Source organism: Cornus florida, unplaced genomic scaffold (assembly GCF_030987335.1).
Source record: "Cornus florida cultivar Cherokee Brave unplaced genomic scaffold, ASM3098733v1 CherokeeBrave_3.0.0_Hap2_Chr07, whole genome shotgun sequence".
NCBI classification, from domain to species: Eukaryota; Viridiplantae; Streptophyta; class Magnoliopsida; order Cornales; family Cornaceae; genus Cornus; species Cornus florida.
The window spans coordinates 12,091,314-12,109,917 of NW_026775577.1; the positions used below are offsets into that span (position 1 = coordinate 12,091,314).

The 18,604-nt window shown below is 32.3% G+C and overlaps 2 protein-coding genes across 2 annotated transcripts; one reads left to right on the forward strand and one right to left on the reverse strand.

The window, feature by feature from the left end:
• Positions 1 to 5,528: 5,528 nt before the first annotated feature.
• On the reverse strand, positions 5,529 to 7,784 carry LOC132266374 (transcription factor MYB20-like). The gene is made up of 3 exons (XM_059767225.1): positions 7,532 to 7,784; positions 7,099 to 7,228; positions 5,529 to 6,438 (listed from the first exon to the last, which is right to left on the reverse strand). Exons 1-3 carry the CDS (start codon positions 7,662 to 7,664, stop codon positions 5,793 to 5,795), a joined length of 909 nt encoding a protein of 302 aa, XP_059623208.1. The 5' UTR covers positions 7,665 to 7,784; the 3' UTR covers positions 5,529 to 5,792.
• A 4,544-nt stretch (positions 7,785 to 12,328) lies between these two features.
• Positions 12,329 to 18,362, forward strand: LOC132266375 (ADP-ribosylation factor-like protein 8c). Its single transcript, XM_059767227.1, has 6 exons — positions 12,329 to 12,526; positions 16,160 to 16,241; positions 16,355 to 16,387; positions 16,485 to 16,606; positions 17,543 to 17,704; positions 17,827 to 18,362. Exons 1-6 carry the CDS (start codon positions 12,489 to 12,491, stop codon positions 17,942 to 17,944), a joined length of 555 nt encoding a protein of 184 aa, XP_059623210.1. The 5' UTR covers positions 12,329 to 12,488; the 3' UTR covers positions 17,945 to 18,362.
• Positions 18,363 to 18,604: the final 242 nt, after the last annotated feature.

Genomic DNA, 18,604 nt, shown 5'->3' on the forward strand with positions numbered 1-18,604 from the left:
TTTATTATTGTAACAATATTGTGCTGTACAACAACAAATGACTATATTTATTCATACGTAGGAATGATCGTGACCGTTAACTATAGAATAATACGCATGTTATTCATATGAATGATCGTGACCGTTAACTGTAGAATAATACGCATATTATTTTATCGAGAATTCGTTTCGATGATATTTTTAAACATTATTCGATCCTATTGCCTATTGAATGCCTACCAAATACTAGAGAACTTTATTTTCAATAGCATCTTTTATCAAAGAACACCGATTTGGCATGGGAGGATATGTCTCAATCCGTTGACAATTGAAGCATCTTCTTTATCAGTAGTACTAGGTCTTTGATTTTTTGTTTGTTTGTTCAAGTCTCTCTGAAGATAAGGTCTGGGTTTAAATGGTTCAAGTAATTTGTACGCGATTGCATGCATTTACAGTTCGCAAATTATATGAGAGTATAAATTGACTAACAAGTGGTTGATTACACGTTAAAAGCTAAATAAATAAATAAAATAAAATAAAATAAAATAAAATGAAAGCATGTTTGAAAAATGTCAAACATTGTTATAAAGCGAGTCATCCTTACGCTTGCATTGCATCATTATTACATAAATATATATACACATATATATAGAAACGCTTACTTGTTTTCTTGATGTGCAGAAAAATATATGCACATATAATGTATTAACCTCTAATTTTATTGGATAGTTAGAAACAAAAATTATATTTTTATATCTAACTATGAAAATTAAATAATTCGTGAATAAATTCTTTTCAGACTAATGAAGAGGTGAACAATCCTCGATATATATATATACACACGCTTTTGAATTGTGTGTGGACAAGTGATCGAATATTAGTTTTATTTGTTTCTGGGTCCTAAACTCTTGGTCGACATTATATATAACTATATATACATTAATTTTTAGTTATTTTTAGTCATGATTATGTGCAAATATTAAGACATGATTATGTACTAAAGCAACCATATGCTTATAATTTGAGTGGTCATGATTGGTTGAACAAGTGCACCACACTATCAAATGATAAAGAAGTGGAAAATTTTTCCTTAAAATCACTAAATTTTAGAAGTCAGGAATTTTCTTCAATCATTTTTCCTTATTAAGACAAAGACAAAATAACTCAAAAAAGAGTGTGAATGCCTTGAAATGATCACAAATAAAACTGACGGTCCAAAAATGGCGGCAGGTAATATTCATATATTCACACCATGAGGGAGAGAGTAAAGCTTTTAAATTCAAACTTAGTTGAATTTCCACTAACTCACTCTCTTAATTTGGATCACAGCTGAAGTCTTTCAAAAAGTACTAGTGTTTCATAAATATATATATATATATATATATATATATATATATATGAATCTTTTACGCGTTTTGATATGGTCAATCACTTGTTGAAGGTCTAAGCTGTCATAGTTTTGCTCAGTCATGATGACCGAGTTATTTTATAACAATAACAACTTTAAAAAAATCATAAAATTATTGGTTAAAATGAAGCACCTTCTAATTAAGTCATGAAAAGACCTTCTCCAATATGTTCTCCCTTTTTTAGTTTAGTATGTAATTACGATTATATATATAAATGATCCATCAAATCAACACATTTAACATGGTAAACATTGACCGCGTCATGAGAAATTAAGGAAAGAAAACGAGATGAGAAATTAAGGAAAGAAAACGAGATGATACTATAACTTATTCTATCACAATACATTCCAGAAGTACAAACACTTTGTTAGAAGACTTCAGCCGAAATTTTCTACCATTACTTATTCTACCACAATGTATCTAACGAATGTAAAGACTTCGATAGTAGATGTCAACCGAGTCATCTACTTAAATATTATTATTTTTAGTAGAAACTAAAACCGAAATTTTATCATTGACTTTGGTACTTTGTTTTCTACTAATTTTGATTTAAGTTTGTCCATGCAAAGGCTTTGTCAGAATAATTTAGCCGAAGTCTTCTGCCATTACGTATTCAACCACAATGCATGCCACCAACGTAGAGGCTTCGTTAGAAAACATCAACCATGTCCTTCACTTAAATATTATTATTATTAGTAGAAACTAAAACCGTAGAGTTCATCGTTGGCTTGGGTACCTTATTTTCTCCTAATTTCGATTTAAATTTGACAATACCCACGATACCTTGTTAATTTGGCCTATAGGTGCCCAAATCAAGATATAGTTTTCCAAGTCAATTAATGTGTACAAAAAGTTCAAAGTCATACGACATTTATGAGTAACGCCATAAATGGCCTTATAAAAACAAACAAATTATGAAGTAATAGGAGAAAAATTGAAGAACGGGTTTCAGATTTGCTGAGAAACAACGAAACAGCAAAAACTACCAAGGGAGGAAAGCAGTACAGGAGTGACTCACATGTCATGTCATCGTCAAGGCAACTGCTCCAAGACTGCATTCACAAGGCACCGCTGACGGGAAAGAAACCCCAAACCCCGCATAAGAGGTGGGAACAACAAAACCCACATAGCACACAGATCGGAGATCTAGTCGAAAATTTCAAAGTGACCTTGATCCATCAAAATATTTATTAAGTTTCACTTTGACCTGGATCCAAGATTAATTCATAACAAAATTGTAAGAGTTGTGATATTTTGGCCAATTATTCTAATTTATTTATTGAGTCGAAGTGATCAATGACTTTCAATGTCCGTGTCCTACCCGTGTTTGGGTCCAACTTCAAGCTATCAAAGCCTACATTGTTTTGATTGTTCTGCCTTTAAATCATTTTTCTTTTTCTAAAATATAGATCTTTTTATTTATTTATTTTTTTTTTTCTTAGAGCACATGTATGTGTATCGGCCCTCCAACACTTGCACCATTCAAGTTAGGAGTGTAATTCGAAAACGAGTTCTAAAGGACTTACTTCTCGGATCCCTACTAACGCAATGAGGCTCCTAGAAGCTTTATTAATTTGTCTTGGGAGAATAGATTTATTTGATTTTGGTAATCAATGTCAATCTCTATATTCTATTTGTAAACAATATACATCATCCTTCAACACACACGTACACGCAGTAGCAGCTGCATTGTTTGTTTATATGGATTTAGTTTTTATATGCCATAAAACACTGAAAAGGGAAAAGAGGTAATTTTTTTAATTAAGCAATTAAAGCTATTTGATTATTTCCCCAAAAACAAGTAGCTAATTGATCAAGTTTGGACGCGCTTTTAATTTTATAAGTATTGAATATATATATATGGATATTCAACTTGTTTTGTTTAATTAATTATTCTGAGTCTAAAGTTGAAAATTTCTTACTCTTTTTAAACGAACGAGTCTCACACTGGACCACCACTTTAAATTTGGTCCTAATTAATTAGAAAACTAAACATGATTAGCTACATGTTAATATAAAATATGAGCAATTAAAAGTTAAGCAAACTATTTTTTGTTTAGAATATGATAAATACGAATACATGTGTGACATTCGGTCTTGCCAAAAGAATTCTAAATACATTACTTAAATATTATTGACCTAACGGTCACTTCGAATTTGAGAACAATTATTTTGTAAAAATGCTTCAATTGGGAGAAAAAAGTTCTATATATACAGCCAAACAGGCCTTAAATATCCTATATAGAAAGCTACATGAATTTTCATCATACGCACATGCATACGTATATATGTGTGTATATAATATATATGTACTTTGACGCCAATTTTTGTGAGTTTATAGGGTTGGACCCATGTCATTGTTACTCATAATTTACGGTTTTGGCTTACAAGAAAAGGTGTCTTTGTAATCCTTAGAAAGGAAAGGCAATGGAATACATATACCATTCACTAATCAATGACATGGATATTATAAACTATATATCACTTTATGTACACCATATAAAGACTTGAATAGAAAACTTTGTTCTTGGGATCAGTTTATAAATTAGTGCAATATCATGTATTGTGTGTGTGTGTGTATATGTATATATATATATATAAAGTTTGGTGATAAACAATTCAACTCAATAAAGTTATGTCTCCATTATTTGGATGTAATTATTTTTCATCTAAGGCCATAATATCAGTTAATTAATGACATGTAATCATATTTTTTTCTCTTAAAATTATCCTCAAATGTGATAAACTTGAATGCCAATGTCTCATGGAATTAGGCACTAAAAATTTAGAAAATAGAATCACAAGAAAAATAAAATAATGCAAATGATTGAGATGTTTTGTTATTCATTAATTTTTAGTTTTAGCTTAACCAAATGCACAAGACATTTATTATATATTTTAATTAGAATTATTAGGTACTTATTTTATAATACGCAACAAACCACTTATTAATTACTATCTAAAACCCCTTTGTTTTTGTTTATTATTATTATTTCTTTCTGTAATTTGTTTAACCAATTGATATGCTGTCAACTTCTACAGAAAAAATATACACACACACACACATATATATAGATACATACATACACACATATATACACCTTTACGTGTGTGTCTTTTAAATAGAATTTTCCCACACGGTTGGAGCCATGGAGGTTTGGCATCTTCCATATATCCGGGGCTAATTTAGTCGATTTTATTTTATTTTTAATGTAATCTATTTTAAATAAAACTAAGTTCAGCATCTAATGATTAGTAGACATCTTTGCCCTTATTAAATTTTTTTTTATTCGATAATTGACCTTATTAAATTTTCGATCAATGAAGTTTAAAACTATATTTGATATATTGGGAACTATAAAAAAATGCGACATCATTATAGTCAGGTGCAGTCAACTTTAATACCTCACATTTTATAATCCCCACATGCCAAATTTATAATGCCAAATTTTGTATTGGAATGATTAATTTATATGAGTTGTTGCACAGTAAAATAAATAAATTAATTAATAAGAAAAATATATTACCATGACTGGTGAAAAACTTTGTATTCATACACATATTACTCATTTTTCAAACTCAAGCAATATTTTCTTGAAATGCATCATTTTCTGTCCTTTCATCCTTCTTTACAAAATTATTTTCAAACCAACATATCAACAAATAATTCTTTGGAACTAAAAGAGATTTCACACTTTAATTGGTTTGGTTCGAGTTAGCTAGGGTAGTGAATATCTTATAGTAGTCGTGAAATTGACATAAAATGTACCTAAAATTATATGAAGTTTACTTTTAAGTTAATTGGTTTAATATACTTTGACTTTTTAAATATTCTTGGCAAAGGTTAATATGTGTTACCACTTGACATAAAATGTACGTAAAATTATATGAAGTTTACTTTTAAGGTAATTGGTTTAATATATTTTAACTTTTTAAATATTCGTGGCAAAGATTAATCTGTGTTACCACGACGACTTTATATTAATTACACAATAATTTTAAAGTTACTTAACAACTATCTTATATCACTTATACAATAACTTTCTATAACATACTGTGTATTGCGTAAACGAGATAATAACCGATATATTGTGATACATAAACGGTACGTAAAAAAAGAAGAAAATAATTAGAAGTGCATTTAACCAAATTATTGACTTTTATTCACAGTAATAATTAATTAACAACCAAATTACAAACAAGCTCATGACAAGAAATCTCAAAAACATATGAACCTAAATATTCAAGATCCTTCGTAAAAAGAAGAATGCTAAGTGCAATCACGACCTCCTCTTCCTCACAACTGAGCACACACATCGGACATTAAATTTGTGGCTACCACAAGATTCAACGACTTTGTTTGCACAGTCGCAACTGCATTTAACACGAATCTCATAGAAAAACCTATCTCGGGTACTGGATGAGGGGAGGTTCAACAGTTATATTCCAATCACTATCACAATTAATCAACAAATCCAAATTGGTGAAGTCATCATCATCCCAGAAACATCCCATGTTATTCACATTGGTGTTATCCAAGTCCAAAATGCTGAAGTCAAAATTTGGGAAGCCCAATTCCTCAAAAATGTTGGATGAACCACCATAAGAATAAGAGGAAGAAGAAGATGATGATGTTGATGATGATGATGAAGGGGCACAAGGGACCAGAATCTCATGGGCTTCAATCAATGGGACTTCATCTGTGCAAAACCCATTATTGATCATCACTTCCTCCATTGATAAGTCTAACATTGAAGCTTCCATGCTTTTCTCTTCCTCTTTTGTCTCAGTATTGCTCAGACCCAATTCAGTCATTTCACAAGCTAGAGAAATTTGTTCTTGTTCTTGTTCTTGTTCTTGATGATGTTCTAGTACTTGTTGAGGTTGTGGTTGTTCTTGGGACTGATGATTAGTTGGATCAATAGGCAGTGGCTTGTGAGTGAGCGGATCAATCCCCATCTTCCTTAGCTTTTTCTTGATGTGGGTGTTCCAGTGGTTCTTGATCTCATTATCAGTTCTTCCAGGGAGATGAGAAGCAATCTTGGACCATCTGCAACACATTTCCAAGGAAAAAAATTTGTAAAGATTATCGGTTTTTTGTGCAACTCCAATAAATTATTTTCAACAATCGATTTTTCTTACCTACTGATGTGGTAAGTTAAAAAAAACCGAAACTTTTATCATTTTCTAAATGCCAATGTTTATTATAATGGTATGATGGAAATTAAATATTTTTTCCTGAACAAAATCACCCTTGACCTGGTTTCAAAAGAAATCGTTCTTATAAGTAAATAATTGCTAATTAAAAAGGTAGCTAATGCATAGGACTGCTGTCATTATAGAGTCAGATGTCACATATCTTATCTGGAAGGTTATTTTTTATTTTGGACGGGTGATCTCCAAATTACAACACAGTAACCAAGTCCCATTCTCAAATAAATAATTATTATTGACAAATGCAAGAACTGCATTAATATATATATATATATATATAATGAGAAAAACAAGGAATGGGAGGCTGAATTAGGAATCATTCCATTTGCAGCTGTTGTCGGCCACTTTGGACATGCAATAAAAGTCATTCTTTCTTTTGGTACTTATTTTCAGACACCCATAAAGATGAATGATCTAGCAAGTGATCATAATGCAGCAGTAATGCTCAAATCTAAGCAAAAGCAAAAGGAAATGATTGAAACACACACACACACACCTGTTGCCAAGTTGAGCATGAAGATCAATAACCATCTTCTCTTCATACTCTGATAACAAACCCCTCTTCAAGTCTGGTCTAAGATAGTTTGTCCATCTCAGTCTGCAACTCTTACCACACCTTAGTAGCCCTGCATTAATGTCACACAATCATCACCATAGCCAATAAAATAAATGATAGTTTATATTGTTTTCCTCTGCATTAATACCTATAAATTTCATTATGACACTAGTTTTCATTAAATTATTAAAAGTAATTAATTAACAAACATTTTCATTTTTTAAAAGGAAAGCAAAAACCAGCAAGCTTTAATTAATTACTATCCATGCACTTTAAAAAAAAAAACAATAATAATAAAACCCAATTGGGAGATGAAAATTCACAATAATTAAATTTTGGTAATTAATGGGAAATTTAGAATTATGAGAGAGACCTGCAAGTTTAGGAACAGCTCTCCAACAGCATTGGCCATTGGTGAGGATAAAATTGACAAGCTTCTTGTCCTCTTCAGATGTCCATGGTCCCTTCTTCAACCCAACTTTGTCACAGCATGGCTGCCTCCCCATCTTTCACACCAAACTTGTGTGTGTGTTTTTGTGTGTGTGTGTGTGTGTGAGAGAGAGAGAGAGAGAGAGAGAGAGATTGCTCTGAGAGAGAAAAATACGCAAATAACTTGGTAGACTTGAAACATCACGAACTTGTCATGGATATATATAAATCAACAATGTGTATAGATGGACATGGGGCTAGCTAGTGATTCAATTTTTATTTTATTTATTTATTTTAATGTTCTACTATTACACGTGTTACGTTGAAATGGGCAGTGTGTCCCACACTTGCTACGTCACCTTCAGAAAGCGCCACCTCATCTAATCCCATGACTTGAGCTTGAAGCATGAGAAAAATTGAGATGGTCCCACAGTAACAAATCAACATGGGAAAAAGTAAAAGTAAAACTCACCCAATTTCTAAAAATCATTTTAAAATACATAAATACAGTAGAATTACTGTATTCATACTCCTAAGGGTAATTCCCACACACCCATCACTTGTATAGTTGTATATAATAATAAATAAATAAATAATCGATCAACTTTTAGACATTACAACCACTTTAGTAAGGAATTCGGATTTATCGGAGGACGACTATTAGGAGTGGTAAATTATAACACGATACGAGTTAAAAAGGTTTGAATTTAGCATAAATAAGTTTGAATCATAAAAGAGTCGACACAATTAACCCGTTTACTTAATTGTGTCAGGTTAGGATTGAGAAGTTCAACCCGTGTAACCCGATTATGACCCATTTAACTCAACATGTTATAATCGTGAATATGACTTATGCAATATATTACCTGTTTAAATCCAATTACTATGAATAGTTAAGTCATTTTAACATAAATCTTGTCTATGCGTTATATATTTTTTTTTTCTTTTGAATATTTAAGTTAATTATGACAATTTTTTCTAATATTTAGTATTTGATTAAATATTAAATGTCTCATTTTGATAAATATGTTATTAAACGGGTTAATACGTTTACCTGTTTAATAAACGGGTCGGATTAGTGTTGAAAATTCTTGACACGATTATTAAATGGGTTAGATTTGAATTTACCTATTTAATATAATATACTTATATCAACACGACAATAACACGACCCACGAGCACGAATTGTCACCCTTAACGGCTATGCATCAAAACGGTGTCATTTTGATGCACAGTGTGTAACCCAATAAAAATTGTGCAAAGCTCCAACACGGCGGGACTTCTTGGCTGGGCACAAGAGTCGGACATCAATACTTTGAGACACTTATATGTGGTAGGTGCTCTGAAATTTGGAGATTATATACATTCTCCAAAATTTGAGTTTTGAGTCTTAAATTAGGGTTACAAAACTGTGTTTGGTTGTTATTGTTTTAAAATTACTAGTTTGGGTTGATGTTTAATGTGAATATGATTTGATTTTTTTTTTGGGCAATGTGAATATGATCAATCATCCATAATTTGAAAGAGATGAGATTTGCATTGATGAAAAGATTGAACATTAACTATCTGATATAGTTGTTTTTAGATTTGTTCTATATGTGGTAATTCTTTAATTATGACTTTAAATATGAAAAGTGAGATTAATTAACAATATTAGCGATTAAGTGTTGCCAATAAGAATATATATAAGTGATATGGAGGTAGATTGTGCAATTTACTGGTTATTGTTGAAGTTGAGAAAGGTAATATATGGCAATTTATGTGGGTCTATTTGTAGGTTATTTGATAACTTCTTCCATTAGCTAGCATTACGTAGAAGTTAAACTAATTTTGGATCATGCTGAAAATGAATTTGGACAGTGTGGTCACTAGTTAAGCTTGTTCTTAAGAAATCTTAGATTCAAGTGTTATTTGATTATACTTAGCTATTTCAAGATGATCTATGCTGCTAGTTAATATACTTTGATGAATCAAGCATTGTTAATGTTGCTTGTGACATGCATAGTCTTATTATCTTTGAGGGTTTTGTATATATTATTATTTATTAGTACCTGGGGTTTTTATTTTATTTTTTTCAATTAACTTATATTTATTTATTTAAAAAAGTTATTTTTATATCTTTTAACCCAATCCGAAAATCTAATGGTGAAGACTCTCATCACCTCATGCCTTAAAGGTAGAGAGTTCGAATCCCTTGAGATCACTATTAGAAATTTTTTCCCGTAATTGTCCCGTATATAAAATGAGGAGACTTCATGTGCTCGGTAGTAGATTATGAAGTGTTTTAAAAAACCTGATATTTTATATGTTCACAAAAAAAAAAACAAAAAAAAAAAAAAAATCAATAGTCTTGTAAGCCAATTTAACCAAGGGCTGGGCTTATGAAAGAAATCCAAGATCTGCTTGAAACCTGGGCCAGACTCTATTTGTAGCAACTGTGTGGTTGTTTGATAAAACTTAAAATTATATACCGAAAATTTTAAGAAATTGAATTTTAAATGCTGAAGATTATAATTGACAATTAAAAAATAAATATTTTCTTGATATCATTTTAAATATTCACCCTTTAGCGATAAGTGATATTCGTGTCACTTAAAATTTTATCTAATTTTAAGTTGCGATTAGTATTTTTAATTTTAGTGATATTTATCAAATGCACTTAATTGAATAAGCACATAATCAGTTCATAATTAAACATTGAATTTAGTTATCAAACAACATTAAGACTTTCGAAAATGTATATTTAATTGTTTATAAGCAAGTGTAGTGTTGTCCGAATGGTTGGATTGTTCCCTGTGTTGAGAAGCCTGTGTTTGAGCCTTGCACCCTCCCCTCTCCTCTAACCACCAACATTCTTGCCATGAAATTTTTTTTTGAAAAAAAAAAAATTGTTTATGAATAGGGTTTTGAATCTTGGATTGAGCTGTCCACATAGTGCTACTGCTGGGTTTGTAAACTAATTGGGCCAAGGCTAGCAATATTGGGGGCCCTAGTTTAGTGGTCTTGACCAGTTAGACTGGGCTGGACCAGCAACTGTACATGGGCCCTTTTATCAATTGAGCCTTGATCTCATTTTCAGTAAACATTATAGATAATAACAGTGATAACAAAAAATAAATAAATAACCCTATTCAAAGATGAATTGAAGAATATAAAGATTATGATTAAGCAATTTATATGTTTTGATAAATATAAGATTTAATTGTGGATCTGGATTATATATTTCAGTCTTTCAAGCCATACATATATATACATACAACCATTTATTTTTAGGTGGAGTTCACGTGATGTCATCTTCACGTAGAGTTCACATGATGTCATCGCTTTAATATCAATCCGTTTTCTATAATTGCATTTGATTAGTCAGCTAAATATTTTCATTTTTAGTCTTTCAAGCCATACATAAACCCATACAACTATCTATCATTAGGTGGAGTTCACGTGATGTCATCTTCACGTGGAGTTCATATAATGTCATCTCTTTAATACGGATCGATTTTCTTTAATTTGCATTTGATTAGCCGATCAAATATTTTCATTAACCGAAGTAAAGAGTAAATCAACCAACTTCCGAACTTGATTCTGTTTTGATGAGTTAGTCAAATTTCGAATTTGTTGTTGCAGCAATTGTTTCAATGGCTTATTAAAAGGCTGCTTAACAAAGTCAAGGAATGTGTAGTTGGGGAAAGAAACTTTTTAACTAGTGTTTAACCTTTGATAAGTGGCAAGAACAATAAGCAACATTTGTAAAAAAAATAAAATAAAAATAATAATATATAAAAAATCGAAAAGGAAATAAACAACCCAGATCTCTGAATGTAATGGATGATTTTATATCAATGTTAGCCAGGTTTAAATATAAAAAATTAAAAAAAAAATTAAATCTAAATAATAATAAAAACTTAATTAAACCCAACCAATTTGACTAGAGAAAGGGACTAAACTATGCAGTTTGTTCATATTTTTTATGGAAATTTCAGAACCAGTGTAATAAAAAACCTATGTAATATTTACCCAAAAAAAAACCTATGTAATAAAAGATGTAATTATTTGTAAGGAATTACTGTGGAGTACATTTTATTTAAGTGTTACATATTACAACGTCAAACTTTTTCGATTACTTTCAATTAGAGATTAGGAGACATTTTCAATTGTCTTTTATATTGCTATTGAAATTATCAATCCTCTGAATTTATGAAATTAAATTATTACTATTTTCACGAATAATGTAATAATCTCGAATTAATTTTTTTTTGATAATTTTAATTAAAAAATGTCTAATAAGAATTTTTATATAATAATCAATAAGATGAAGTCTTAGAGTGTTTTAACTTATGTTTGACACTTGAAAATGGTTTTAAAAACCGATAAAAAGGGAAAAGTGAGGAAGAAAAGAAAATTTAAAAAGGGAAAAGAAAAGAAAACAAATAGCAAAAGAAAACAAAAGGAAAAAAAAAAAAAAAACATACACACACACGATGCTAGACTGGATTTTGCCTGCCGCGTGTAGGGCCTACAAATGGCCATGTTCCACTAATTTTTAAGGATCTTGCTAGATTTGATTTTCCCTGCCACGTGTAGGGCCCTTGAATGACCAAGTCCCACAAGAATTTAATGATCATGCTAAATATCATTTTTTCCTGCCACGTGTAGGGTCCACAATTTGCCACGTCCCACTAGCTCTTGAAACTTTCACTCGCACTGTATAATTTCCCTACCAAATGACTGCGGTTACCAGAAAACGGACACTACCGGGAAAAAGATTCCACTTTCAGTCGGCGAAGTTTCCTTTTCTCTCACTTCTCTCTGTCTTCTTGCTATTTTGCTTTCTGGGTATCAAATAGAACCAACATTTCTTCAATCTTCTGTTTGGTTTCATCGAAATTCTTACTTTCTTGGAAATGGATATGTGGAATTCTTTCCTAAATTGGCTTCGGAGGTAACTTTCTCACCCCTAATATCCGAGTTTTGCATTGATTTCCTATAATAACTCATACTCCTGAGTTTTGTTTCCCATGATTTTCTTGGATTCGTGCATAGATTACGATATATAGACAGAGAATCAACCTGGGTTCATGTTTGTGCTGATGATTAAAGCTCTCAGTTCAATAAATCCATCTATTATCGAGAAAATAAGATAATAGTTGAAGGACTTGATTGAATTCGTGTTGTTTGGGTTGTTGGAAAATGGATAAAACGTATAAATTGCGCTAAGAATTTATACCACTTTGCTTCGTTAATTTGTTTTTCTTTTTGGGTTTTCTTGAAATGGATGAAAGAAAATGACAGATTTCTGATTTCTTTCTGGTTATGCAATTCAGTAGGCAGCCAAACAGAACTTTGTGGGAGAGGGCTTTTGGTTCTTGAAAAATGGATAAATTCAGCCGAAATTAGACAAAAACTTAGCTTAGTTAATTTGTTTTTCTTTTTGGGTTTTCTTGAACCAGATAAAAGAAAATGACAGATCGATTTCATATTTTCGTTTCTAGTTATGCTATTTTGTTGGCAACCAAACATGAATTTGTGGGGAGATGGCTCTTAGTGGCTGATAATGGTGGATTTAGTGTTGGAGGGTGAAGTCTTGAAGTACTAGTGACCCTTTTATTTCCCTTTTTGGTTGATTCCTTTACTTTTTCCTTTTTCGTTTTTAGTTTCGGCATATTTGAGTTGGAAAGTGAAGTGCCAATGATTATTTACAATACTTTGTGAGTTGGGAGATTATGTGCTTCTGTGTTGTTTGGAATTCGAATGTATTTATATCACTGATTGTAGATGCATGCAATATATTATGATGGTTAAGCTTGTTTAATTCCACGCAATTGTTGCGTCAAAATATTCTATTTGGTGCTATAAATAAGGAAAACAATGTAATGAATCAGTCCACATGAAATATTTAAGAACCATGTATGAAGGTGGAGCTGATTTCATAATAGATTTAATTTGGTGCAAATGTAATAAATGCCCATTAATTTGAAAACATGGGAAGTGTTTATAAGAGATTCATTTTTATGTATTTTCCTATTTTTATTTCTTTGATTTCAATTCAAGGGATAATGCTTTTATGTCCCCCTTTGTTTTTGCAATTAACGCGTTCTAATTTATACATGATCTGTGGTATCTGGTAACCACAATCATCAGCGCAGGGGTGTCTTTTTTTTATAATAATAATTAAATGAAGAAGAAGAGAGAATTATAGTGAGAGGGGAAAAGAGTTCCTAGTTAGAATAGGTTTTGCATTAGGTTGGACTTGAGTCCTCTTTTTTCCCTCAGTTGTGGATAAATTGCTTTCTGCCGTAGTAGGTCTTCAAAGGAAGTTACTTGTTTCAATCATGTAGACGATGTGATGTCAGTTCATGGGGTAGAAAATTGAGGATGCAGAAGTGAATTGTTGAATTAGCTTATTCTTTGGAGTGCAAGTGTCAGTTCATTGTTAGATTTCTATACTATTTGGTTTATCCGGATTGTCAAAAGAATTATCATATATTTGTTGTTGGCATATGAATTAAAGATTTAAATTATAAAGACTCTCACTGGCATTTTGTAAAGTGGTTTGTTCATTCATAAGGAGATTTTGAACTGTGCTTACTGAAGGAAAAACAAAATAAAAAAAGGAATTTTTTTGCCGTGTCCACATTTTCAGTGGTTATATTAATTAAAAAGTTAAAGATGATCACCTGACCAGGCTGACCTAGTGTGTCAATTATCATGGAAAAAGGTGTACAACTATGTTGCTCAGAAAATTTTCCACTATGTACTTGAGATGATATTTTTTTGGCCTGTGGAGATAATTTTTGTAATATTCCTTCATCGTCTTTTCTAAAACTGGTGAATCATTTCACCAAAACACATCTCCAGAATTATGGGGAATTGGGTAATGGGACCCCTATTGCTCCTGTTTAACTTTGTCGAGAAGGCCTTGCAGAATAGAGCAACTTAATAACGTTTTGGGATGTGGGAGGGTGTTTCATTCATTTTCCTTCTTTAGTTAGAATCAGTTGTTAGGAGGATAAGCAATCTAGTGTGTGGAATTATTCAGGGCTTCTAAGTTCTAATACTGCTAGGTCCTATAGGTTTCCCTCTCTTATCTCGTCATATGTTGAAGAAGGATTGTTGACTACCTCTTCAGGGACATCTATTTAGTTTCTGTTTCAGTTGCATGGTCTAGACAAGAATTGTCTTTTGGTTGATGTTCTCTAATGAAGTTTTTTTGGATGTTATATGCAATGGTATGTACATTACAGTACTTTTCCCAACGGAAGGCATTTTGAGAGCCCATGGCACATTCAAAATTGCTTCTTTTTTAGATTTTGGAAATAACAACCTGATGAAGAACCGGGCATGGACCGAGAGCTTGAATTGCACATGACTCTCACCTATGCATGGAGGAGGGGCAATGACAGATAGGTTTTAGAGTTTTCCCATACATTTTAGGAATTATAATAAATAAGAGTTAGCTTTGCAATATGTCCTTTTTAATTAGTATTAGGACTAGGTTTGCCCATAAATAAGGTATGTTGATCTGTAGCCTTGTTGAAACTGAGCAGGGCTATTTTACAGATCCAAACATAGGCTTGCTATATGTCTCACTAGAGCTCACGGCAGCCATTTTTGAATCTTCAGGTTTGCAGAAGCTATATTGGACATTAGGGTCTTTGTTTTACCTATATATACTTTGAGTTAATTACCTTTTGATGATTGAATAATATTGAGTATTGAATTGCAGAGTTCTTCTTCCCCAATTTCTTCTTCTCTCCTCTCTTCTTTCCTCTCTCTTTTTCTCACTCTCCTTCTCTCTTCTTGTTTACATCATTCACACTACCCATTCTACATTACAACCATACTCAGGCTGATCAGTGGATGCAAAATTCTATGTCTTCTTTATAAAAAATTCAGCTATTTTGTTGTTGCGTACATCTGAAATAATTAATTTGATGTTGAAAGTAATAGAAGTTTTACGGGAACACATATAGCGAACTTCTGTAATGTTGCTTTAATTGCATAAAAGATGGTCGAATAGTTGTCTTGTCTTAGTTTGTATAGATGCAATGGATGATGTTACAGTGTTAGAAATTCATGTGGTTGCTGTTGTTCTTCTTTCTATACTATTTCCCAAGTTCAATAATAACAGGATCGCTTTAATTACATTGCATTAAACCTGCTACCAATTTAAGCATCAAATAGTTTGTTAAGTGTTCAAACTGCATAGTCAAAGAAATAATAGGTTGTAGATGTGAGTCTCTTGAGCAGTTGACAACTTTCTTCTTCCTCTTTTTTCCTGTTTGGTTAGTAAAGTTGGATTTAGGAACCAAAAAAAGAGAGTAAAGATATACAATAGAAAACCCAAACCAAACATTATCTGCTTTCGGATCTTCATTATTCTCTTTTCATGTGTAGGACTCTAGGCAGGACAAGACAAAGCATGCATAAATTCATTTAAGCTTTTAGTTAGTCTATTGCTATAGTGCTGATGAAAATGCTATTTCTCGTTGTTGCATTATTTGCTTAATACAAAGAACAATATATTGACTTATTTCATTCAACTTCCTTTTGCTTCCTACCATGTCGCATACAGCTTCTTCTTCAAACAGGAAATGGAACTCTCCCTTGTAGGCCTTCAGAATGCAGGAAAAACATCTCTCGTCAATGTGATTGCCGTGAGTAAAAACGAAGTCTTCCTATCCTCCCTTTTTTTGCTTTTCATTTGGTTTTTGTGAGTGATTTTCTTTTTAAATCTTACTTTTTTTTATTTTTGGTGAATTTTCAACAGACCGGAGGCTACAGTGAGGACATGATTCCAACTGTAGGTACCTTTTATCTCTAACAAAAGTTTAATTAGGCGCTTTGCCTTTTACTAAGTAGGTGTCTTAATAGAAGCTTTTTTATACTCTGAAAACCAGGTGGGATTCAATATGCGGAAAGTTACAAAAGGAAATGTCACAATAAAGCTTTGGGATCTTGGAGGGCAACGGAGATTTCGCTCCATGTGGGAGCGCTACTGTCGGGGTGTCTCTGCTATTCTGTAATTCCTACCATCCTTTTAATTTTCCCTCCTTTGTTCATCATGTAGCTTTCTTTGGTTAATGTCTAACTATTAGAGAGCCTTTGCGTTTAAAATACAGACAAGTGCCTGTCAATGTAGATCAATAGTTTGTTATATCTGGGAAACCACGTCAAAATGATGTCATGCTTTTCTTTAGCAGCATGCTCGAGCATCTCTGTGTGATATAATGTAATAGCATTACGGCTAATAGCTATGATAGCCATGTGTGTATCCATATAAGGCCAATTAAAATTTATGGGCTATTGTTACAGCCGCTAACATAGCCTTAGTGGTGCTGCAATAGCTGTTTTCACAATCAGTACTCAATTATGCTGCCCGGGCTGTAACAAAGTGTACCTTGGAATGAACTTCAGAAAATTTCCACCACCTATCAGTGCAAAAGAAACTTGAACATCATTAAAAGCGGGCATCATAACATTACAAAATGAAAATAATCTATTTATCTTTATCATCTTTATGTTCTTTTCGTTTTCTTTTTTCCCTCTTTTTCTTCCGGCTTGGGGGTGCAGGGGTGGTAGGAGGGGAATTGACTGAATAGAAATGTCTTTTCCTTCTCATTTGATGCACTCCATCAGTAGCAGAAGCTTAGAATCATTGGCCATAACAAAGATACAAATCTCAACTCAGTATATCTGATGTGCACCGTTTCCTTACTTTGTTGTCTATTCTAATGGAGCTAGAATTGGGAAGAGGGAAAAGAGCCTCTTAAGAACCATTTGTAATCCAATGAGTTGTGAAATAGTGTATCCTCCATTTTTCTCAGTAACCAAGGAGAAGATTAGTGAACTACGTATGATATTCTATCCGGGAAGGGCTAACGGCTCCAACTGGTCTGATTTACTTTGATTGTCCTTTCAATTTGATTAACTTTCAGCCCTCTTCATGCAAACGCAGGTATGTTGTCGATGCTGCAGATCGAGACAGTGTTCCCATTACTCGTAGTGAGCTACATGACCTCTTGACAAAACCTTCACTGGCTGCAATTCCTTTGCTTGTTCTTGGTAACAAAATTGACAAGTCAGAAGCACTTTCAAAGCAAGCGCTGGTAGATCAGCTGTAAGTTTTCCATAAACCTCGCAAACAATTTTATGTCACCTTTTCATTTATGGATTATCTTTAAAAATATCTCTTGATATTCTTGTACATTAAACTATTCTTTGTGCTTCTTTCACCCTCAGAGATCTGCAAACGATCGCGGACAGAGAAGTGTGCTGCTTCATGATCTCATGCAAGGATACCATAAACATAGACGTTGTCATCGATTGGCTTATCAAACACTCTCAAACAGCAAAATGATCCAATGCTGTCACCTTATCTGTGCTGTACTCTTGTCGGGCCTTTTTTGAGAATGGATCAAGAGTGAACTTGCATGCATGCTTCACTGAAAGTTTTCAGCCTGAGAAACAAACTGATGGTTAATTCTCTTACGCCTTTCAGTTGCAGATCTCCAAACTGCGTACTTGTTTTTTGGTTGTTCTTTAATAGTTCAGGCAAGTATTCCATTCATTGTTAATCCATATACTGTTCTCTTGGTTTGAATTTTTTTTTTTTCCTTCGTATCCCGACGTTGCCATGAAGATTTGAGATGGTACTGTTGTGTAGATTTGCGGATTCTGCTTTTATTCCATATGCTTGCTACAAGGTCCATTTGAGTGAATTGGCTAAGCAAAGTATTGAATTCTGTGAATATCAGATTGCAGATTCTGCTTCTTAATATGGTTCATATATGCATGTGAGATATAAATATATATATATATATATATATATATATGGCATTTGTATTGGTAGGACAAAACATAACTTCTTGAGTGGTGTTATAGATATAACTGCTAGATTGTATAGTTTCTTCCTTCAACCAAATTAGATGATATTTCAAACTAACAGGAACTTATTCTGAAATTATTTTTAATTTTTTCGAAAAATGCCGAGATCGAGTTTATGTCTTCTGTTTGGAGT